Below are 24,331 nucleotides of genomic sequence, written 5' to 3'. Positions count from 1 at the left end.
ACTTTTTCTAAACTCGCTTTGTTTTCCCATGAGAAATGACTGCGATCTGCTGTCCCATGGCGAGGGTCTGGAGAGCAACCAGATGTTCAGGTTCATATGCCAGCATTAGCTCACCCCTGAAGGGACCCACAAAGGCTTGCTAAGGTGTGTGTAGCATTCTCAAGTCACAGCAGGAGCATCAGCTGCTCTCTCGTGTGCATTGGGCTCAAGAAGGCCCTTTAAATGCCTAGTTAATGAAAGGATAGGTAGTGGTTGATTGGTATTCATTGCAGTTCTTCTTGAACAGTAAGTGGTCTTGCCAAAGATAAGGCTTGTATTCTGCAACCGCTCACCAAGAAGACATAAAGGTTCATTTGTGGAATCATGTGATTTTTCTGCACCATTAGGTCCTTAACCAACAAGGGTACAATTATGTCGCCCTTCGGTTTATCCAGGTTGCAAAGCAAACAAAAACATTTAATGTGCTTTTGTGTGACCTGCAAAGCCCTCCTAAATTCGTTTTTATCACATTCCTGTGCTCGGTTCTCCAAGACATCTCATAAAGGACATTCTGCACTGAGACACGAAGTCCCAACATTCTTGCATGTAATCATCAACCAGTGTAAATACTGTTTGTTGTCCAAGCACAATGCAGGCTGACTGGCTAAATAAGAGACACATTTCATTCCAAGTAAACTACCGGTTACCTCAAACTCTAACTATGCTGTTTTGGCGTCATCGCAGCCATGTGAGAGTAGCCAGGAAATCGTAATTCTTGCGCTGTGATTTTATGCTTTCAGACAAAATGTCCTTGTGCACGAAAGCAAAGCTATATCACATTAATGATTACACTGTTAGATATCGGAAATTTTACTAGAGGAGTGCAGTAATTTAAAGAGGCAACCATTATATTTAACAGTTTATATAGTTTCCCATGCATATGGCATCATAGTGCATCAACCTGCAGGCATTTATTATTAATGGAGTCAATATTTCACACAATCAGGTCAACATATGCAAAGCTATTCGCTATGGAACTCAAGCTTTTAATGGCATCTTGCAGGGATGTAATCATATTAACATTTCATGTCACGGTTATTGTGAACACAATTATCATTATTATCACGGTACTGTTGAATGTGCTCAAAAAGTACTGATACACACACTAAAAAATGTTTTAATTCTTTTTTTAAAGATGAATAAATAAACAGACAGACAATATACTTTCCTTTGCAGAAGATATATTAAATATTGTTGAGAGCCGTATTGTTATTAGGGTGGTTAAATATGTTTTTCTTTCTCAGTGGTAATTTGTAAGTGTTTCTTTAAAGGAGACATATGATGATTTTAATCTACATTTAAACACTTCCCTGTGCTCCAAATAATATGTTTTGGATATGTTTTGGTGTAAATTTTGCGTGTATTTAGATTTTTTTTAGTCTATCTGCAAGATGTTCGATTGTGGAGGCGTTCCCAGATTGTAAATGAAACCACGCCCCAGCCTCTCGAAAAGTATCATAAGTTTTCTTTAAAAAATGCATACTGTTTAAATATATGTCTTGAAGTCGTCACCGCTATTTTTTCCCCAGACAAGGTCAAAAATAAACTTCGTAAACTTTATACCGCTATTTTTTCCCCAGACAGGGTCAAAAATAAACTTTATATAGATTCACCTGGTCAGAAAATTAGGTACACCTGTACACTCTACGATCGATTCAGATTGCATAAAAAATCTGGTTTAGCAGCATTTATGTCACTGCATGTTGCATGTCAGTGTTATGTACATGCCACGATTAGATGAAAATAATACTTTATCTTACTTTTTTCTGTGTTTCCTCATTGCCTGAAGCAGAGGGGGAGGGGCTTGACTCAAAGTCTAAATAAGTGCATCCACCTCGCGGTGACATCACAACGTAACCAGACTGCAAAAGTCTGCAAACAGAGGCATCCAAAACTGCTTGCAAGCTCACCCCAAATTGCATGAACCTTATAATTAGATGATTTTGGAATTTTTAACACAAATCCAACATTTAATGATTAAGGCAAAAAGGGTGTTGAATGCTTCATTTCCCTTTTATGATGTGCACTCTGACTAGTTTGGTTTCCTCTAGTGGCCAATGCTATTGTAGTATTTATATTTTTAGTTTATTTAGCCAGTTTATGCTTGAATTGCTTCATTCAGGCCCCCAAAAATGGTAGAAGATGCCAAAAAAAAAGATTTGGTTAAAAAACATATGCAATGCAGTGAAGCTGCAATATTTGAACCGCATTGTGGTGAGAGATGACTATATATGCTTTCATTTGTGCATTTTCATGTCAGAGTCTGCAAAAGCCTCCCAACTACTAGTCATGAAAAAAAAATACTGATGGGTCTGATTACTTGCAATATATATTGCAATATGTATTGATATGTACTGTATATATGATTTGTCTTCTTATTCTCTGGCAGACCAATTGCTATAAGGTGTTCATAAGCAAAGTCAAACAGGTAGCCCCTTTATTTGTAGGAATTACTGAAATGAATAACCTTACAAAGTTTAGATAAATTGTTTTAAAATGAATTGTAATATGTAGAATTGTTGTGCATCATACTGAGAGGTGTTACATCCTGTATTATGTATTTCAGAGGGACAGCGGTGCTCAACAGAATATCTATTTTAGACGTTGCTGTGTCACTACTAGCACACAAGGCTATCAGACATAATCTGCAGCACCAAGACAAATGAACGGATTGATGATTTTGGCATTAAAGGTGCAGCAGAGTGGAGTCTTGCTGTGAGCAGACACTAGTCAGCATGTGGAAGAGAGGCCCACTTTGTGGGCCGCAGATGGCGCACGGTCTAGGTTGGAGGAGGGAGACGGGGGATGGATACGCCTGCCTCCCTCCCTCCCTCCTTCACAACCATCAACCGAGTAGGGAGGAATCCCCAGTTGTGTGGCTTCTGGGTGGTGTTTTTGCCCAAATACAGCTGGGTTACAGCATCCAAGCTTGAGCTAGTGCTCTTAATAGAAAGTGATTACACCCTTTGACCTCAGCTTTGGTCTTTTCAAAGCGATATGTGTTCCTATTTACCTCTCTGCCTGCCAATTGCTGACGGTCTTGTGTGGGCTTCTCACTTCTGCTTTCTAGCTTTGAATATGTCTACAATGCACATGGGCGTCCAAACTGTTTACACAATCAAAGCATACAATATTTAAAGACAATGTTTTGTGTCATTATTTGTATCAACATTCAAGTTTTTTTCTTTTCACATTTTGACTTTTTGCTCTAATTTTCCTATTTTGCTGTTATTTTCTGTTTAATTTTATTTCTACAAAATATCATGGTCCAATAAAAAAATGACACTTCATTAGGTACTCATGCACAGTGTCCAATTCAAAATCTGCATTAAAAATAAATAAATATATATATATATATATATATATATATATATATATATATATATATATATATATATATATATATATATATATACACACACAGTCGTGGTCAAAAGTTTACATACACTTGTAAAGAATATAATGTCATGGCTGTCTTGAGTTTCCAATAATTTCTACAACTCTTATTTTTTGTGATAGAGTGATTGGAGCACATACTTGTTGGTCACAAAAAACATTCATGAAGTTTGGTTCTTTTATGAATTTATTATGGGTCAACTGATAATGTGACCAAATCTGCTGGGTCAAAAGTATATACATACAGCAATGTTAATATTTGGTTACATGTCCCTTGGCAAATTTCTGTCGCAGGGTGTAGGTGACTAACCCCAAGATGCAGAGACGGCAGGCTTGGTGCAGGAAAACATTATTTCATTTAACACTAAAACAAGAACAAACAAAATGGTTAATGGTAAATGGGTTGTACTTGTATAGCGCTTTTCTACCTTTTTTTTTAAGGAACTCAATGCGCTTTGACACTATTTCCACATTCACCCATTCACACACACACATTCACACATTCACACACTGAAGGGTACAAACAAAAGGCACGCACAAGGCGGAGAACAAACTTGGCTATGAACAAAAACTAGCACAAAGGTTAACTGTGGACAAGAAACAAAAACACTTACTGTGAGACGAAGGAACTATGACATGAGCAGAGTGAACAGAAGTAGACACAGCTACAATGATAAGTATTAATGACATTGACAATCATTAGCGACAATAATCCAACCCTGACTGGAGGACAAAGCAGATCTAAATAGCAGCTGGCTGATTGACACCAGGTGTGGCCCGGTGCCAATCAGCCACAGCTGAGGGGAAAAACACTCAGGGATACAAGCATGAAATAAAGACAAAATAAGAGCGCTAACAGGAAATAAAGACAGACACAGAGGAAAAACTAAAACATGACCAAACAGTCAGAGACAAGCCTGACAGTTTCACTGCAATAAGGCGCTTTTGGTAGCCATCTATAAGTTTTATGACATAGACTTGTTTCTTCAGCATTGTCCACACGTTTAAGTCAAGACTTTGGGAAGGCCATTCTAAAACCTTCATTCTAGCCTGATTTAGCCATTCCTTTACCACTTTTGACATGTGTTTGGGGTCATTGTCCTGTTGGAACACCCAACTGCGCCCAAGACCCAACCTCCGGGACGTTGCTTTTAGGTTGTCCTGGAGAATTTGGAGGTCCTTTTTCATTGTCCCATTTGCTCTCTGTAAAGCACCAGTTCCATTGGCAGCAAAACAGGCCCAGAGCATAATACTACCATCACCATGCTTGACGGTAAGGGTGGTGTTCCTGGGATTAAAGGCCTCATCTTTTCTCCTCCAAACATATTGCCGGGCATTGTGGCCAAACAGCTACATTTTTGTTTCATCTGACCACAGAACTTTCCTCCAGAAGGTCTTATCTTTGTCCTTGTGATTATAACTCACACAATTCAGTTACGAATATGAAAAGTATATTTATTAACCAATATACATAACTATAATTTTCCTAAAAATAATTCAAATGGTTTAAGTTTTTTATTTCCATGCCAGCATTAATGACTAGGCATTCTCCAAAAAAATAATTTACATCCGAATCGTGATTCTTATTAAATACAATTCTAAATCAATTCATAATTTTCAAAGACACATTTTTTTTTAAGAATCAATTTTTTAAAATAGTTTTTAGCCCATCTCCATGCCTACTCACTTGCACTTCATACATCAAGTTGTTTTGCTTTTGTATCCTGTAACCTGTTTTGAAACGGTTTTATCATAATTTCTTTACCACATAAAATACTGTGAGAATCGGGTTGAATTGAGAGTCATGTTGAATCAAGATTTGATTCTAATTCAAATTGTCACCTGACTTGAATCGAGTCGTGAGTGGTTGTAAGATTCAATTCCATATTACTGGGTATTGAGAATAACCATGCTGCCTATAGTGTGTCGTAATGGAGAATGATTTTTTGGAAGCAATAATCAGTTATTATTTCCATCTCTTATGTGAATTATGGTTCTATGATTATGTAGTCCTGCAGTGTACCCTACTAAGAAGTTTGTATGTTTTTTATTTTTCAGCAGACAAAATACTGCACTTTTGCAGACAAACTATCATGTGCAGTTGCACTCCAAATAATGAAACCCTCATTTTAAATTACACTCTGTTCTAATGAGAGCTGTCAAAAATAACGAGGCAAATCAAGTGATTAATCACAAAAAGATATTGCATTAATCATGTATAAACACAGATTAATTACACAATGTATTTTGACCGTACTACTCCTTTACCTTAAAAGTGGATGGTTACCAGAAAGGGGGAGCAGGTTGTTATTCGGTCAGTGATCAGGTCAATACAAATACCAGTGCAAAGATGAGTGAGGAGACACTGACTGTTGTTGGCAATTTTCACTTTAATATAAACCCTGACATGACTTTAGATACAACTGTTAACAAGTTTTCAATAAATAAATAAATTACGTGCATACAAGTACTCTGACAATAACAAATTTCTGTGTCCAATTATTGGACAATTCTTCTCAACATAAGAGAAGAAATATAACCTTAAAGAAATAATTAATTTAAAATATTTGTATGCACATACAACACTTAAGACCTTTAGTATATCAGTATGTGAAATTAGATTATGGAATGGATTAAGCAAAGAAATCTAAAAATGTACTACCGTATTTTTCGGAGTATAAGTCGCACCTGCCAAAAATGCACAATGAAGAAGGAAAAAAACATATATAAGTCGCACTGGAGCCCGGCCAAACTATGAAAAAAACTGCAATTTATAGTCCGAAAAATACGGTAATATGATCCAATACAAGAAACTCTTCAAACTTAAAGTGTTTACAAAGTACAAAGAAGAAGAACCATGATAAACATTCTGACTTTATTGATAATCGTATTCATCGCACCATATGAAATATAACTTACTTCACTAATTATTATTAATATTTTCAATGTTATTACCTATGGAGTATATTGTGGATAAATTGAGAACAGGAAGTGAGCAAAAGTGTTAGAAACTCAGCTGCAATCGGGCGGAAGGTGGGGTACACCCTGGGCAAGTCGCCACCTCATCGCAGGACCAACACAGATAGACAGACAACATTCACACACTAGGGCCAATTTAGTGTTGCAAATCAACCTATCCCCAGGTGCATGTCTTTGGAAGTGGGAGGAAGCCAGAGTACCCGGGGAGAACATGCAAACTCCATAAAAAAAGACCACGAGCCCGGGGATCAAACCCAGGACCTTCTCACGCACTAACCCCTGTTCACCGTGCTGCCCCTGCTATAATCCAGAAGATCCCATTTCCATACATCTTACAGTGATTCCAATTACTTTAGTCCTATTGTGTAAAAAGTCACAGCAGCTAAAAGTAGCCGCATGTATTACTTGATGGAGGTGCATTTATGTTGACTTTTACCGCATGTTTATCTGTGGCTGTGCAGCTCCTCACGCACATCGCTAATGAACATGTCGGCCTGCAGAGATAGGGTAGGCGATAGGATCAGCTACACACACATTCACACACTCATTTGCACAATCAATAGGTGTCCAAAGGTAGGCCCTCACATATATCACTCCCCTGTGTCCCCTTGTGTCCTCTACGGTTTAGATTAGAACAATAATGTTTGTGTTTATTAGCGGAAGCGAGTGAGACATCCAGATGCAGAAATGCAAATCATCATCTTAACTCCCATGGATACAGTAACAGAGCCAATACTGATGACATCAATGATGCACACCACAGATTACTGGGACACATCTCTGACAAGAAATGATTTACAGTACTTGAACCAATCCCATGCCATTATTTTGAACCATAAATGTCACATACTCCTGGATCAATAAAGGGAATGCTAATACTGATCCATTGAGTGGCAAAAGAGGATCGTAATCTTAGACCGATGTTCAATGATGACGTGCTCCTCTCTCACTGAGTAATCTATTGATCTGTCTGTCTAGTAGTCTATGGTCTTTGACTACTACACAGAGAGCATGCCTGCATCTATTTGGATGTCACCTGTATGCCCACATTACATACCATAGGGATGAAGGTATTGATTAACCTAGGCTGACCATATTCTGAAATCCCAAAAAGAGGACACAAATATGCGTGCCAAGACTAGGTGAAAATTTGCCGATGATACTCGAACTTGCTTTATAAATAATATATTTCTTTAAATAAAGCTTTTTTTCTCCTCTGTTGACAGCAGTGTTGGCGCTAGGAATTTTCTAAATGGGGTCATAGGGACCCCATCAAGTCATAAAAATGGGGTCCCACAGTAAATTTTTGGGGTCCCACTTTTTTGTAAGCGTTTTGAAAAAAATGTATGAACGTATGCATTATCCTGTTATATCTCACATTTTATATTGGGTTTTGGAAAAAGGTTGTCATAAACGTTACTTAGTTCATTAAAAAAAATAATTAAAAAAAGAAAACACATTTGTATACATATGTATCGTATTTTTCGGACTATTAGTCGCAGTTTTTTTCATAGTTTGGCCGGGCTCCAGTGCGACTTATATATGTTTTTTTCCTTCTTTATTATGCATTTTTGGCAAGTGCGACTTATACTCCGGTGAGACTTATACTCCAAAAAATACGGTAAATGTATTCAGTTATAAACATTCATTCACTTTCTTCTTTCCTTCATGGATCTGAGCTTTACCGCTGCTGGTAGTTTTTTCTAAGTTTTTATTTAACAAGTTGTAGGTGTATTTATTTCAGTATAAAAGTGTAAAAAGTGTTTTGCTTCAGCCATGAAATTATGATAATGGTGTGCCAGGGCATACATACATTTTATATTTAACGCTTAAATCTCTGGAGTCTACATCAACTTCAGATCTATCCCTCATTTCAAAATGTTTTTGTTTTTTTTATGTTGTTTTTTTGTTTGTTTGTTTTCTGTCCTTTTTTGTCAAACAAAACTATGTTTTTAATGGCAAACACAAAATATGCAAAATCTTCCACCAAAAATATTTTTCAAAGTGGAATATTTGATGTGAAGTAATGGGAGCCTTGGATAGGTCAATAATTCATAATAACATTGATTTTGATTCAATTTTATGTTTTGAGCAATGACAGTTTGAAAGAAAAAAAACAGCTTTGTTTTATTTGTCAACATTGCAACTTTTTCTAAATTACATTTCACCTTTAAGCTTTTTATTTCACTTTTGTTATGTTTTTGTTTATTTTAATAGTATTTTTAGAATGTGCCGTACGTGGGCCTTTAAAACATTAGCTGTGGGCCGCAAATGGCCTCCGGGGCACACTTTTGACCCCCCTGCTATAGATAATAAAAAATTAAATCTGATAAATCTAACGATAAAAAGCAGAGCCTGGCGTCGTATGCAAGTTTATCATAACGCACAGTCAGCATCTCTGCTTCAGTAAACAATGACGGTGATGACGTCACTGTCAGCGATGCTAACTTGTCAGCCACTTCTTCAAGAGACTTCTTTTGAACACTCCTCGCACATTAACACTTCAAAAGGCAAACAATTGCCCCGTTTTTTGCAAAGTATGTTTTTGGGGTGGAGGAGTCTGCTCGGGTGTTGATTAGCTTGAAGCTAACAGCTAACCTGTCTCCATCCTCGAACGATGTGGATCCAGCGGGAGATAAAGGTAAAGTTTCCATGGACTCACAAAGACTAAAGTAACTAATTTACTGGAGTTAAAAATGTTGACTTTACACACCCCTTAGTGTTTACCATAAAGTTTTTATTTTGACAGCCCCTCGCGGTAAACTTGAGGCAGTAGTTGTCATTGATAAAACTTTTGGCGAATCAAAATAAAAACGCAATAAACGGGGACGGAAATTTGACCCGGCAAATATAAACAAAACAAAACACTGGCGGAAAGCGATAATCGATACAATAAAAAAAACAAACAAGCAAACCGGGTGTCTTGTCTGTCTCTCCACTCCCTTTTCCATGAATTGATTAACGTGGACCCCGACTTAAACAAGTTGAAAAACTTATTTGGGTGTTACCATTTAGTGGTCAATTGTAAGGAATATGTACTGTACTGTGCAATCTACTAATAAAAGTTTCAATCAATCAATCAATCCCTCGCTTTCTCTGTCTCTGCCCCTCCCTCACGAATGCTGCTGCGTGCGCACACCTTCACAAGTTGTTATGTTTTTAACCCCCTCTTAACCATGAACGTACATTGAAAATACACGCAAACCCTAACTCAAAATGTCGGACATTTGAGGTATTTAAGAAACTCTGCCCGGACAGCCCCGCAAAAAAGGACATGTCCGGGGAAAAGAGGACATGTGGTCTGCAGTCTAATTAACCCCTCTTAAAGAACTAGAATAGGTAATTTTCGAAATAAATTGCGCGTGAATGCTAAAATAGGCAAGGCCGAACTGAAACGCTAAGAAGTAACACAGCAGCCAGATGGCGTCAATGAACAACATTTACAACGGTGAGCTAAATGAGCTAAAAAAGCTTGTATGCTGACATTAGCATTAAAAAATGTTAGCATGCTAAGAGTTAGCATGTGTTAATTTGTTATTTATGAGACTCTTAATTGTATATCTGTAAAATGAGCTAAGAATCCTAACATGATAAAGGTAGCATGCTTAAATGCTAATGTTAGCATGTTAAAGTTATTTTTTTAACATGCTAACTGTTTGTATGTTTGGATGCTAACATGTGTTAAGCACCAAATTATTAGACTCTGAGTTGTATACCTGCAAAAATTAGCTAAGAAACCTAACATGCTATCAGATAGCATGTGTCAAGTACCAAATTATATGACTGAGGTGTATACCTGCGAAATTAGCGGAAAACACCAACATGCTAACAGTTAGCATGCTAAAATGCCAACATTAGAATGCTGACCGTTAGCTTGTGTCAAGTACCGAATTATATGACTCTGAGGTATATACCTGTCAAATTCGCCCCCAAAAAAGTTAACATGCTAATAGTTAGCATTTGTGAAGTACCAAATTATATGATTCTAAGATGTATACCTATACCTGTGAAATTAGCTGTAAAAGTTAGCATGCTAATGTGGAAGTAGTAACAATTTTTAATAGAGAATAAGCGTTCCGGAAAAGTAGGAATACAGGGAAAACCAGGAATTGTTTCATATTTAAAAAAAGATGGCTAGATTGTCCTAAGTAAGTGGAATGTTTTGATGGTGGAACGATTGCAATTGGTTCAAACATTTGGGAGAACTATTAATCAATCTATCAGGTGTTAGGGAAGTTGAATCTCATTTCCATATTGACCGGAATATATAAGACCTAAAATATTTCAAAATCAAAATGCTAAATAAAGTGTAGCATTTTGGGAAAGAATACAGTGTGTTACCCAGCATGCCTTGCAGTATGTAGTTTTGTGTATGTGTTGTTTTTTATGTCCGTGTGGCGCATTAAAAAAAGTATGTTACATTGTGTGATCCTTATGTGTAAATTTTTGTTTTTATTGTTGTTCACAGCTAGATCCTGTCCCTTTGTGCAGTGCAACTGGTGCCGCCAAATGTATTTGTGGCGGTCGATATTTATGTGTAGTGGGTCGCTGCAGATAAATTAATGTATTGTAAAGACTCGGTCAACACAGTCCTGTAATTCCTTTTATTTTTTGACATTTTATTACCCTTTTTGTTAGCGACAGCGCAACACAATCAACAAATGTTTTCTCTAAAATTCCCTGAGACATTTCAATAAGCCACCAATGTTTCAACCACCTTGGTATATTTCCTATTTTCACTTTCTTAATGCGTCATGAAGACCAGGTGTCCAATTGCATATTTTTTGTCTTCTCCGCAGATCTGTCCAAGAATCGTCTTTCAGAAGTCCCGCCAGAAGTGTGTCTCTTCGCCCCGCTTGAATCCCTCAACCTCTATCACAACTGTATCAAGTGCATCCCAGAAGCCATCATCAACCTGCAGATGCTGAGTTATCTTGACATCAGGTGCTCACACCACACTTTGTATAATGATACAAAACAATTAGGGTTTATAAACAGGGTCCACTTTTTTGCTGATGTTTTGTAAAAATTGAGTTTATGCACTGGGCTAAAGATTTGTGTGTATCAAAACACGTGTAAACTTGATAGGATTGTGTCTCTTAAATGAGTAAAATAGATAGTGTGTCAGTTTTCATGTATGCAGAATATATGCCGATTATCAGAATGCCACTGGGAGCAGGAGATGCAAGTATATACAATAATTGAACACTCGAAATGTGATTTTTTTAAGACTAAAACTTTTCTGCGGCCGCTTTTTTGCGTCTATCTATACTTAGCACGTTTGAAATATTTGTGCAATCTGGCACAGTTAGGCATAAAATGGTTGCGATAAAGGAGGTGACCACACAAAAATTGAGAGAGAGAATATTCCCCTATAGATGCGTGTCAACATATTTGGACTGTCAGAAATGAAAATATTAATCAAATTGTCTATTTGGCACTGACATTTTATAGTTTTATAGCTGCTCGGTGACATGCGGGGCTGATTAAAACAAATTCCATTGATTCATGTTGGTGTGTTTTTTTCAATGTTTTTGTTTTTTAATGAAAACAATTCTTGCAATATGCATTTCCTTGCCTTTGTATCATTCTACATGGACCATCACAACACCCCATCGCCTTCCAGAGCGAACCTCCAGTGAGCTTAGAGTAGATCCGTTGTCAAGATTGGTAAAGTAGTAAAAAGTTTGCCAATAAATATTTTATTTGTGTCCTTCATGTTAACATAACAAAGTGCACAGGTTGGACCAAATTATGCCGTAAATGTGGAGGGAAATTAGTGTCTCCATCTTTACAGCTGGTATACATGCTAAATCCTCATTTAAATAGGAAGGCCTACACCACTTTTTCACTTATTAATTGTACACACAGTCTTAGTTGATCACACGGCCACTGATAGTATCCACAATTTCATAGTTTGCACACACAATTTAGCGCGTGTTACTTGGATCTTGGTAGATCAAGCCCGAAGCTTTTTCTAAATGTATTATGTACCTCTTTCTGTTTTTTCAGCCGGAATCTAATTTCTGTTTTGCCCAAGCACCTGTTCAACCTCCCCCTCAAAGTTCTGCTCGTGAGCAACAATAAGCTGGTGTCCATCCCTGAAGAGATCGGCAAAGCCAAAGAACTGATGGAACTAGTAGGCAGCATTTCTGTCTGAGCTTGGTAAACCAATACTGTTTGTCTGCTTCAATGCTTCACCTTCGTTCCATTTCCTCCTGCAGGATGTCAGCTGTAATGAGATACAGGTGCTGCCTGCCCAGGTGGGGCGTCTGCAAGCCTTACGAGAACTGAACATTAGGAAAAACTGTCTGCAGATGCTTCCTGAAGGTGAGTGCATCACTCTTGACCATACCTTTGAACTAATTTTCTCTGGGAAACCACCGCATTTTTCCTTCTTTCCCGGCACCTAGCCCTTTCTCATTAAAATAATATATCTTTGGTTTTGCCGGAGCAGCAAAAGCAGATTCTATATCCCGTAAAGTAAAGTCAGGCCTTCAAAATTAAAACTTTGTTGCACCACAGTAGGCAGTCGGGTCTTTCTAACAACACACCTCCCCCCGCTGAGTATAATGTGCGGTGATTAACAATATTATTCAATCCCCTAAAGGATTTCGCTTTCTATTTTGTGATCGTTGCGGTCTAAAATGCCTGAATTTGCGGCAACGTTTTCAAAAAAGTTGCATTGTTCTTTTTCAAAACCATTGAATCAGCTTGTAATTTTATGAATTTGCTATCAATGTTTGTTTCAAAGTATCAAAGTGTTTGTTGTAACCTTAACTTCAAAAAGCCCAGGATTTCAACAAAAATTGGAAAACAAAAACTGTATTGATTTTTTATTCGTTTTATACCGCACAGACTTAAAAGTAGACACAAGATGGCAGAACAAGCTCTTATTCAGAGCTAATTTTGAATTACTGTACTGCTTTAGTTAATTATTATGACATTTTGGGACCCTATCTTTTGCAGGGAAGAGTCCTCCCAGATTATTTTATTCTAAAGATGTCTGAATAAAGTGAGGTGACTAGAATTCATGATTAGCATTTTTTCTACAAAAAGGAGTAAATATAAACAATAGCAATAACAGCGCTGGATAGAGGACTGAGCCGTCTAAAGTCTGGCGCATTGTGGCAGGCCATATCTGGTCCCTGGGCCTTAAGTTGGACACAGTAAGAAAAATTGTTCTTTTTCACAAAATTTGACTTTGTCTACATTTAAGCCTCTATAGGAGAACTTATTAGGGCGGGAGATCAAGTCAGTGTTTGACTTAATTATGACTATACACTGTAATTACTCAGACACAGTTTTGATTGATTGACACTACCAGAGAGGTATAGATTTAGCAATATGCGTAATTTTGTGGTAGTTCTGTAAATAGAAATTAAAAAATGAAAAAGTGATCCCCACACACTGCAGCTACATGACCGGTTGCATCTATTATACATACAGTACATAGCTACAGTGAAACAAAACAACTTTTGTGCTTACAGAATTAGCCGACCTGCCTCTCATTCGACTCGACTTCTCCTGCAATAAGATCACAGAGATTCCAGCAGTTTACAGGAAACTCAGGCAACTGCAGCACATCATCCTAGAGAACAATCCTATGCAGTCTCCTCCAGCACAGGTTAGTCTCTATTAAGTCCAATGGCTCCCTCTAGCGGACAGATTAATGCATACGGGTTTTGTGTGTTCCAGATTTGCCTCAAAGGCAAAGTGCATATTTTTAAGTACCTGAACATCCAAGCATGCAGGTTAGATAAGAAGCCAGACACCCTGGACCTCCCCTCCCTCAGCAAGCGCTGTCTTCCGCAGCCGCTAACAGACAGGTACTACTAAACAATAAATACATGACTTCATGTCCTATCTCCACCGAATGATGTCATTTTTCTCCCAAATGTTTTAAGCATGGAAGACTTTTATCCGAGTAAGAACCATGGGCCCGACTCTGGAATTGGGAGTGACAATGGTGACAAGAGGCTGTCTACAACAGAGGTCAGAGGTCAATTAAATACATAGCTGGAATCATTCATTTTACATTTTGAAGAGTTACACCGTAGTGCGCAGGATTCCAATACACTTTAAATATGAGAACATTTAAAAAGTAAGAAATATGTAGAAAATATACACACTGGACACTTCATTAGGTACACCTTCACGTTGACAAATACTTTATGATAGGGATGTTCCGCAGCTGATACCGATCACATGTATTAGCTGTAACTTTTTCCATTTATTTATGAAGAATGGATTGACAGTTGAACAATATCACAAAATAATGATTCTCTTTTATTACATAAAATGTTTTGAGCAAAACTAATTCATCAATACCATAACAAAACAAAAAACACCATCTACTGCTCATTTAAATTGTTTGGTTTTTGCCCTCAAAGTGCCTGAGTTTGTAAACAAAACAAAAACAAATAAACGATTTTGAGAAAATAAAACTATTGACTGGGCAGCACGGTGAAACAGGGGTTAGTGCATGTGCCTCACAATACGAAGGTCCTGAGTTCAATCCCGGGCTCGGGCTCTTTCTGTGTGGAGTTTGCATGTTCTCCCTGTGACTGCGTGGGTTCCCTCCGGGTACTCCGGCTTCCCCCCACCTCCAAAGACATGCACCTGGGGATAGGTTGATTGGCAACACTAAATTGGCCCAAGTGTGTGAATGTGAGAGTGAATGTTGTCTGTCTATCTGTGTTGGCCCTGTGATGAGGTGGCGACTTGTCCAGGGTGTACACCGCCTACCGCCCGAATGCAGCTGAGAGGCTCGAGCACCCCCCGCGACCCCAAAAGGGACAAGCGGTAGAAAATGGATGGATGGATGGAAAACGATTGACTAACCACGGACTCTAAAATCGATCATTTACAGATACTACCCTTGGTATCGACACCACCAATTTATGGATCGATCTGCCCTCCTCTTACGTGCCAGTTGATGTTGTATTATCATCTCTCTATACTCTTATCAATCAACTTGTTAATTTCCTGTTAAGAGCTGCTTACTTTCTGCTGCAACGTGCTTCCATTTAAACTTCTGTAACTTTATCAAGCACCTATTTCTTTGGGTTGTTTAAAGATATATTGCCTGCTCCTGGCTAGCTCACAGTGTCTAACATGTTTAGCCTCGTTCTCCAGTGAAAATGAAACGTAAGATACAAAGACATGCAGTATATTTGCCGTAATGGAGGTGATTATTATTAACTTAGTAGAGTGGCTCCACACGGTGTATGAATACATTTAATTAGCTGCTGGCCGCTGGTCAGCCGGGATACTAAAAATAAATACAGAGTCAGCCAGAAGGGATTGTGTTTGTGAAAATAAAATGTAAAGGCATGAATCTGCAATGGCGACCACATACGGCACATCCCTACTGTATAGTATTTCTCAGTTTTGACTGACACTGTCATATACTGTACAGTAGGTATTGTTAAGATTGTACTTTTTAATGGTATAAAACTGCACTGCATTGTATCTCAAGTAGCTACAGTATGTAAGGGCTGTTCCACCCGTGGCAGGAAATAAAATTTAATAAAATTAATTGTAAAATAGATGTATTTTATCATCAAAGTGTCCTGCACATTGATCTGATTGCATATTTAAAGAAGATTAATTTAAACAAATTAGTGCGACCCAAAATGGGACAAGCGGTAGAAAATGGGTGGATGGATGGAAACCCCCTAGTGTTTTTTGCCTGTCCCCGCCCCCTAAAATGTTGCTTTCCCATTAACTATAATCATTTAAATCCTTCATATATTTTTTTCACATATTTGTGTTACTTGTTGAAACACATTTTTCTATGTTATTTGTTTATTTTCAAAACACTGTTTGTTACGGCTACTCTTGCGTTCCAAATAACTTCGAAAAAATAAAAATAAAGATAGCAGAGTAGTCCTGAGAAGGAGGTTTATGACTCACTATATTCCTTAATAAGCACTCGCGGAGATATGTCGAGATTCCAAATGATCATAATTTATTTTCACAAACAAAACATATTGTCCGTGGTTGACTTCAACATAATCAAAATAACTTGTTTAGCGGTAAATAAACGGTTTCACTCCTCACTCCTTCAACATGATAGACAGACAAAAAGGGCACACAGCTGTCCTGTCTTCTTAATTATAGGAGGAGGAAGTGGCTCACCAGGAGGAGCGTGAGTGATCAGTCAATCACAATTCATCTAAAACATCCAATAATTCATCAACATCATTATTGGCATTATTTGATTTCATTGTCAAAACAATTAATAAATAAATAATATAGATAGGCTCCAACACTGTTTTTTATTTACTCTAATGTGTTTAGTGTCAACATGCTATTAACATAAATTCCATGTGACTATATTTTATGTATTTGCCATTTTTATGCTACCAACACACTTCTGTTACTAACATTTTTTGGCATATGAACCTTGTAGAGATATCAAATAAAGTTGCCCGAGATACAACAATACACATTTTGAATAGGTCCAATATGTTTATTATCAGATTTAGAATTAAAAAAAATACAAAATTACACTTACAACAAGCAGATAGCACTGATTCGGTGGAATGGTCCATAAGGCAAATAGCTTATTAGAAACAGCCCTCAATATGAATCTACAACCACAATAATACACATCTCTCTTATAGTTTTAGTCAAATTATTCTCTTTGTAAGTAAAATAAGCTATTGTGTTGAATTTCATTAGATTGTACTTAAAGTTTTGGCCAGTGACTGTACATAAAAGATACAGTGCATCCGGTCAGCATTTAGAGCACTTCACTTTTTCCATATTTTGTTATGTTACAGACTCATTCCAAAATTGAATAAGGTAATTTTTGTCCTCAAAATTCTACACACAATACTCCAATGCATATATTTATATTTGCAAATGTTATAAAAATAAAAAACTAAGAAAACATGTGTACATAAGTATTCACAGCCTTTGCTGAATACTTTGTTGATGCAGCTTTGGCAGCAATTATAGCCTCAAGTCTTTTTGAATACGATGCCACAAGCTTGGCACACCTATTTTTGTCAGTTTCGCCCATTCCTCTTTGCAGCACCTCTCAAGCTCCACCAGGTTGGATGGTAAGCGTTGGTTTTCATCCAGGATGTCTCTGTATATTGCTGCATTCATCTTAGTCTAGTCAGGGAGGTAACCAAGAACCCTGTCAGAGCTACAGCATTCCTCTGTGGAGAGAGGAGAACCTTCCAGAAGGACAACCATGTCTGCAGCAAACCACCAATCAAGCCTGTATGGTACTGTGGCCAGACAGAAGCCATTTTTTAGTAAAAAATAAATAAATAAAGACTCTCAAACCATTTTTTGAGAAACAAAATTCTCTGATCTGATGAGACAAAGATTTAACCCTTCGGCGTGAATGCCAGGCACCGCTCATCACCAGGCCAATACCATCCCTACAGTGAAGCATGGTGGTGGCAGCATCATGCTGTGGGGATGTTTGTGGCAGGAACTGGGAGACTAGTCAGGATAGAGAGAAAGAGGAATGCAGCAATGTACAGAGACATCCTGGATGAAAACCAACGCTTCCCATCCAACCTGATGGAGCTTCAGAGATGCTGCAAAAAGGAATGGGCGAAACTGCCCAAAGATAGGTGTGCAAAGCTTGTGACACCGTATTCAAAAAGCCTTGAGGCTGTAGTTGCTGCCAAAGGTGCATCAACAAAATATTGAGAAAACGCTGTGAATACTTATGTACATGTGATTTCTTAGTTATTGGTTTTTTTTTGATACATTTTCAAAATTAAAACAAAAAATTTCACATAGTCATTACGGGGTACTGTACTTTGAAGACAAAAATGTATTTATTGCATTTTGGAATAAGGCTGTAACATATGAAGACAATATGACACAATTGTAATAAAAATGAATAATTTCAAGGTGACATTCATACAGTATTACCTACTAGCTCACATATCATCTGCCCTTGTAGCCTTCAGATGACGACACCGTCAGCCTCCACTCTCAGGTGTCTGAAACAGCCCGCGCAGACGCCCTCTCACTCCTTTCCAAAATGGACTCTTGCAAAGGTTACCAACAATAAGTATCCGATTACCCCCACTTTGAACGCAATAACAGCGACAGGGGGATTATTGACTGAAGTGCCTTATAAAAAAAAATACATGTGATGGTTAATGTGGTCATCGCGGCTGCTTCCTCCCTCTATCAGATCAGGATCTGTATGACTTTATAGAACCCAACCCCGATGAGGATCCTGCTCTGTCAGAGTGTGACGGACAGCAGAACTGTCATGTGTCGTGTATTAAGGTAAGCAAAATATGACATTATTTTCATCTACTACTACTACTGACAAACATGAAAGTCCACTGTAATTTTAGGAGCTTCTATTGTGTGTTTCAGGAACTGGAAAAAGTTCTTAACTTATCTCATTCAAGCAAAGACAAAGAGAGCTGGAAAGAGGAGTCAGGGTAAGGAAGTGTTATGGAATTTGAACATAGTACAGTATGGGCATTAAATGAAAAAAATATATATATATATACCGGTACATGTATTTCCAAAATGTGTTGCAAAATAGTTGTATATTTGCTACATATTAAAGTTAAAGTTAAAGTACCAATGATTGTCACACACACACTAGGTGTGGCGAAATTATTCTCTGCATTTGACCCATCACTCTTGATCACCCCCTGGGAGGTGAGGGGAGCAGTGGGCAGCAGCGGTGGCCGCGCCCGGGAATCATTTTTGGTGATTTAACCCCCAATTCCAAATCTTGATGCTGAGTGCCAAGCAGGGAGGTATTGGGTCCCATTTCTATATGACAGACAAAAGGAAATTGTATCTTCCATTATTTTTGTACTTTTTTATATATATATTTTTTTTTTTAAAAAGAAAAAAGTATTCGATCAGTATTTTATTTGACAAGTATATTGTTAGTTTGTTTTATGTTTGGTGATCCTATTAAAATTAAGAAGTTTCAATGGAGTAACTGGACTGAAAATAAGAGGAGGGGAGTTGCACAATCCCTATGCGTGACAAAAATGCATACGTATGTCTTTCCTTTTTATGTGCGTTAATTGTGAAAAAAACGAAACAAAACAAAAACTGCCTGTACGAGGCGACTAAAAATGCAGGTAATGGGTATACAATCTATTCTGCCTGTAAAGCCTTCGAAAAACATTAAAAAAATGCTATCAATGTTCCATTTACATGCCGTGACCTGTATAATAACCAAGCTAAAGCAACATTGTTTGTAGCCAGCTACTCGCTACTAGCTAGCTCGAGCTGCTAATAATGTTGGTTGCAACCCGCCATTAAATAAAGAAGAAGGAGAAGGAACTTGAGCTGCTTCTGCTTCTTCTGTATTGCCTTTTAGTTAGTGTAAAGTAATCCTGGATTATAAATCATACATCTCATCTTTATTGTAGATGGTTGTGGCACCAAGACAGAAAGTTGGCCAATTTAAAAAAATCCACATGCTACCAACCTGAAACAATATGGCTCTCAACAAATGGAACGCAGCTCTGGGAAATCAATGCGCCCAGGAAAGAAGTTTCGGTAATGCTTAAGGGGAATTGCACTTTTTTGGAATTTTTTCGTTCACAATCATCATGAAAGACATGACGACGGATGTCTTTTTTTTAATGCATTCCAACTTGTAACTAAACCTAAATAAAAGTCTGCTTACATTGGAGCAATTTGGAGGTCCTTTATTCTGCCCATAAAACCCAATCAATAAAAAACGTCAACAATACTCCATTTACATTTCGTGACTTGAATATTAACCAAGTATTAGTGATATTGTTATTATAAGCGCTAACACAGGCAAACTTTTTTTAGTGGCGCTGTGATCACAAGCTTGTGTGCCTTGTTGACATATTCGAGTGGTAAGCTGCTTCCTTGCTCGTGGAAGTTTATTGTAGATCATAAATCATGTCTCTCACCAGGATAGTAGAAGAATGAGGACGTATTCTGACAAGTTGGTCAACTTTGACAGCCAATTTAGATCCAAGAACGACAAGAAAACTTGCATGGTTACACCCCACTTTTCTTGGTGAGGATGAGGATTATAAGTAATTTTTAATCTAAATGGGACATTAACGAGATTGTATCAATCGGCATCCTAATGAGAGCAGACATTATAGAGTAAGTGATGTTTTATTTTGTTTGTTGGCTCCAATGAAGTCTGCATTGAATAGTAATCAGTGATGTTGTTGAAAAAAAAAGCAAACATTGTGATGCGTTTTTTAAAATTAACGCACCGCGTATGCTTAAAATGAGCAAAATAAATAAATGTTAAATGTAATTATAAATATGACTTTAATAAATTGATGATAAAGTGAACTGGAAATCTCATATGAAAAATATACAACATAAAGTGGCAAGAAACACGTCAATAATGAATAAAGCAAAACATGGATGGGATGGATGGATGGATGTTCTGTACCAAAAATCACTCCATATTCTCTACTGCTCGCTAGTGTTACCATATCTGAGTTATTGTGCAGAAATATGGGGAAATAACTACAAAAGTATGCGTCATTCATTAACGGTGTTACAAAAAAGATCAGTTAGAATAATACATAATGTTGGATATAGAGAACATACAAACCCTTTATTTATTGAATGAAAGATAATGAAATTCCACGACATAGTGAATTATGCACAAAGCAAACTACAATCTACTACCCAAGAATATACAACAATTCTTCTCAACAAAATTAAGAGGAGAAATATAATGTTAGAAAAAATTGAATTTAAAACATTTGTATGCACGTACAACACTTAAGACCTTCAGTATATCAGTATGTGGAATTAAATTATGGAATGGATTAAGCAAATAAATCAAACAATGTACTAATATAATCCACTTCAAGAAACTCTTCAAACTTAAAGTGTTTACAAAGTACAAAGAAGAAGGACCATGATAAACATTCTGAATTTATTTCATCCATCCATTCATTTTCCAGATAATTTTATATACCGTATCTCACCTCTCATGAAATATAACTTACTTCACTAATATTTATTTGTTTATTGTAAATGTTATTATTTATGGAGTATATTGTGAATAAATTGAGAACAGGAAGTGAACAAAAGTTTTAGCAACTGCTATGTAAAGGAAATGAGGTAGGATTAAATAAGCTCTGCTTCTTCCTACTCCTTTTCGAACATGTTGAATAGAGAAACTGGAAATTGTGATGTATCATGTTGTATGCATGCATGTTCGAAATAAACACAAACTCAAACTCAACTCAATCCTTTACATAAATACCTACAGCATATATATATATATATACTGTAAAACCTTAATGGAGGTGTTTGGATGTTTTTTTAAAGGTTTTGATAGGCGGAATACAGCGACTACAATAGGGTCTATTGTACGCAGGCTAATGATCTTATGTATTTACTATTTAGAATGCATTAAAAAAAGAAAAACTTATGTATTCTTGTCTTACATAAGGATTGTGAATGATATGCAAAATTCCCCAAAAAGTGCAGTTTCCCCTTCAAAAATCAGCAAAATAATATGGTAATATGAATGTGCCTGTTACTACATTACATATATACTTACAGTATGTATACAAAATAGAGGTTTTGGGATCTTTTTTCGAGCGCTTCTTAGGCAGAATAAATCGAATTCCCATTCCCTGCATTGTTACCCACCTCTTTTTAGCCTTTTTTTGCGATTCAAAAGAAAGAGAATAATACATGCGTATTCTTGTCTCACATAGGGATTGTGGATGATAAGCAAAACGCCCAAACAAGTGCAGTTCCCCTTTAAAAGATTATATTTTATATTGGAAGCTTGTGTGAAAGCACATTTTTTAAATTGTATTTTTCAAATATGTATTGTCTTCTATTTTTTATTTGTTTTCCATTACTTGTATTATTTTTACCTATATGTATGTTGTATTATCTTAATAGTATTTATCAAATATGCACTTAACTTGATTTAAAAAAATAAATACAGTAATTTTATCATGTATTTACACATATTATTTTGTGGTAGCATTGATTGGGTATAGAATGGCCTATATATTAGTCAGGGACAGGCAAAGGTGAGGCAAGAGAGGGTGGTGGTAAATAAGTGCTATATAAAGTTATATTTAGGCATTTAAAATGTCGTTATTAAAAAATAAAAAAAATACAAGACAATACATACATACATACATCTTAGTTAATTTAAATAGTATAATAATAATTACTTGTATTATTTTTACATACGTATATTTATGTTGTATTTATTTATTTTAATAGTATTTATTAAATATGCACTTAACTTGATTAAAAAAAGATATACAGTAATTGTATCATGCATTTACACATTTTATTTTGTGATAGCATTGATTGGGTAGAATGGCCCTTATATTAGTCAGGTACAGGCAAACGTGAGGCAAGAGACGGTGGTGGTAAATAAGTGCTATATAAAGTTATATTTAGGCATTTAAAATGTCTTTATTATTAATATTATACTATTTAAATAAACTAAAACATTGATTTCCTTTGCATCCTTTGTGGCTATGTTATAGCTCAGACAAGGAGCAGCTCCTTGAGGAGGAGGATGATGAGCTGAAGGAGGTGCTGGATCTGAGGAAGATTGCAGTTCAACTTCTACAGCAGGAGCAGCAGAACAGGTAGGACATGTGCATCCTCCGTGACACGTCGTCATGCATACAGTATAGCGTACTTCCCGCCAATCCTTTTCCACCTCTGCTCAGCACTAACAAATCAAATTCTTATCAGCTTTATATCACTTGGCAGCAGTTTGGCCTTCATCTTCTGTTTCCCTTCCTCCTGCTCCTCTCACATTTCGCTTCTAGACGACGCTCCTTAATTTGCAGAGCTGAAAGTCTCATCCATCGTCGCAGAGTGACAGGTCGGGCGCACAGGTAGACAAAGAGGCTTTCTTTTGAGCCATTCGCCACGTGGATAGCTGCAATTAAAGATAACATTGTGCCATACAAAAAAGAACAGATTGTATTTGCTTCTGAATATTACATGTAAATGCATGTCACGTGTTGTTATTACACTTTAATGTACTTTATTTGCTTGTGTGTGCAGGTTCCTAAGTCATTCTGGGAGCTCCAGCAGCAAAGCCAGGCCTCCTCTTCAGCCTCGCAGGTGCGTTGATGCAGTATATACTATAATTAATGTCCTGCACATGCTCAGTGACGACCAGGGCCACTTTAACCTAAGGGGAGGCTTGGGGCTGAGGAGGTTTTATGGGGGCCCCCCAAACCTCAATAAAATCATGATTTTATCAATCAATCAGTCAAAGTTTATTTATATAGCCCTTGATCACAAATGCCTCAAAGGGCTGCACAAACCTCAACGAGATCCTCGGCTCGGATCTGAGCCGATTTTACTCAACAGTTAGTGCCGCAACCAACTCCCAAGAGCGCACTGAAAAAAAAAAAAAGTGGGTTCTATTATAGATGCACCGCAGGAGTCAGGACCGCTGGTTTCTGAAATGCCCATAAAACATGTCTGCTGCTTGTTTGAAAACAGCAAAATCCGCATGATAACATGAAAGTGCAGTAAATGACGTGAGTGTCTCCGTGGTGAAAGCCCTGGCCGCATAGTACACGCCAAAATCCTCATATAAATAAGGCGGTCTGCACCAGTTATGAATTGTACACGCAGTTTTAGTAGATCACACGCACCACGCTCAATAATAGTACACGCTATTTTATTGTTTGCACATGCTGTTGTTTAGCGCTTGCTATTTAGATCCTAGTAAATCAGGCCCTAAGTTGGCCAACTGAATACACCTGGACTAGACACACGAGGAGAGGAGTGATTGCAGGAAACCAGGGCAAGACACAGGGGCAGACAGGTAGATAGATAGATAGATAGATAAATAGATAGATATATAGATAGATAGATAGATATAGACTGACCATACGTCGTCTTTTCCCCGGACATGTGCTCTTTTGTGGGGTTGTTCTGG

General features: G+C 37.3%; 1 protein-coding gene across 1 annotated transcript in view; it reads left to right on the top strand.

Annotated features, from left to right (window-relative positions):
• Positions 1 to 24,331, top strand: part of lrch2 (leucine-rich repeats and calponin homology (CH) domain containing 2) — a 41,620-nt gene that overhangs the window by 3,016 nt on the left and 14,273 nt on the right. The window contains exons 2-13 of the mRNA XM_061962341.1: positions 11,214 to 11,358; positions 12,427 to 12,553; positions 12,639 to 12,744; positions 13,905 to 14,041; positions 14,113 to 14,243; positions 14,322 to 14,409; positions 18,353 to 18,449; positions 18,590 to 18,687; positions 18,781 to 18,848; positions 22,911 to 23,015; positions 23,202 to 23,270; positions 23,443 to 23,502. Of these exons, the coding sequence (XP_061818325.1) occupies positions 11,214 to 11,358; positions 12,427 to 12,553; positions 12,639 to 12,744; positions 13,905 to 14,041; positions 14,113 to 14,243; positions 14,322 to 14,409; positions 18,353 to 18,449; positions 18,590 to 18,687; positions 18,781 to 18,848; positions 22,911 to 23,015; positions 23,202 to 23,270; positions 23,443 to 23,502 (1,231 nt within the window). The remainder of the gene's footprint in view (positions 1 to 11,213; positions 11,359 to 12,426; positions 12,554 to 12,638; positions 12,745 to 13,904; positions 14,042 to 14,112; positions 14,244 to 14,321; positions 14,410 to 18,352; positions 18,450 to 18,589; positions 18,688 to 18,780; positions 18,849 to 22,910; positions 23,016 to 23,201; positions 23,271 to 23,442; positions 23,503 to 24,331) is intronic.

The sequence above is a fragment of the Nerophis lumbriciformis genome, linkage group LG09 (assembly GCF_033978685.3).
Source record: "Nerophis lumbriciformis linkage group LG09, RoL_Nlum_v2.1, whole genome shotgun sequence".
Taxonomy (NCBI): domain Eukaryota; kingdom Metazoa; phylum Chordata; class Actinopteri; order Syngnathiformes; family Syngnathidae; genus Nerophis; species Nerophis lumbriciformis.
The sequence above is the reverse complement of the archived record's forward strand: the minus strand, read 5'-3'. Positions and strand labels throughout refer to the sequence as shown.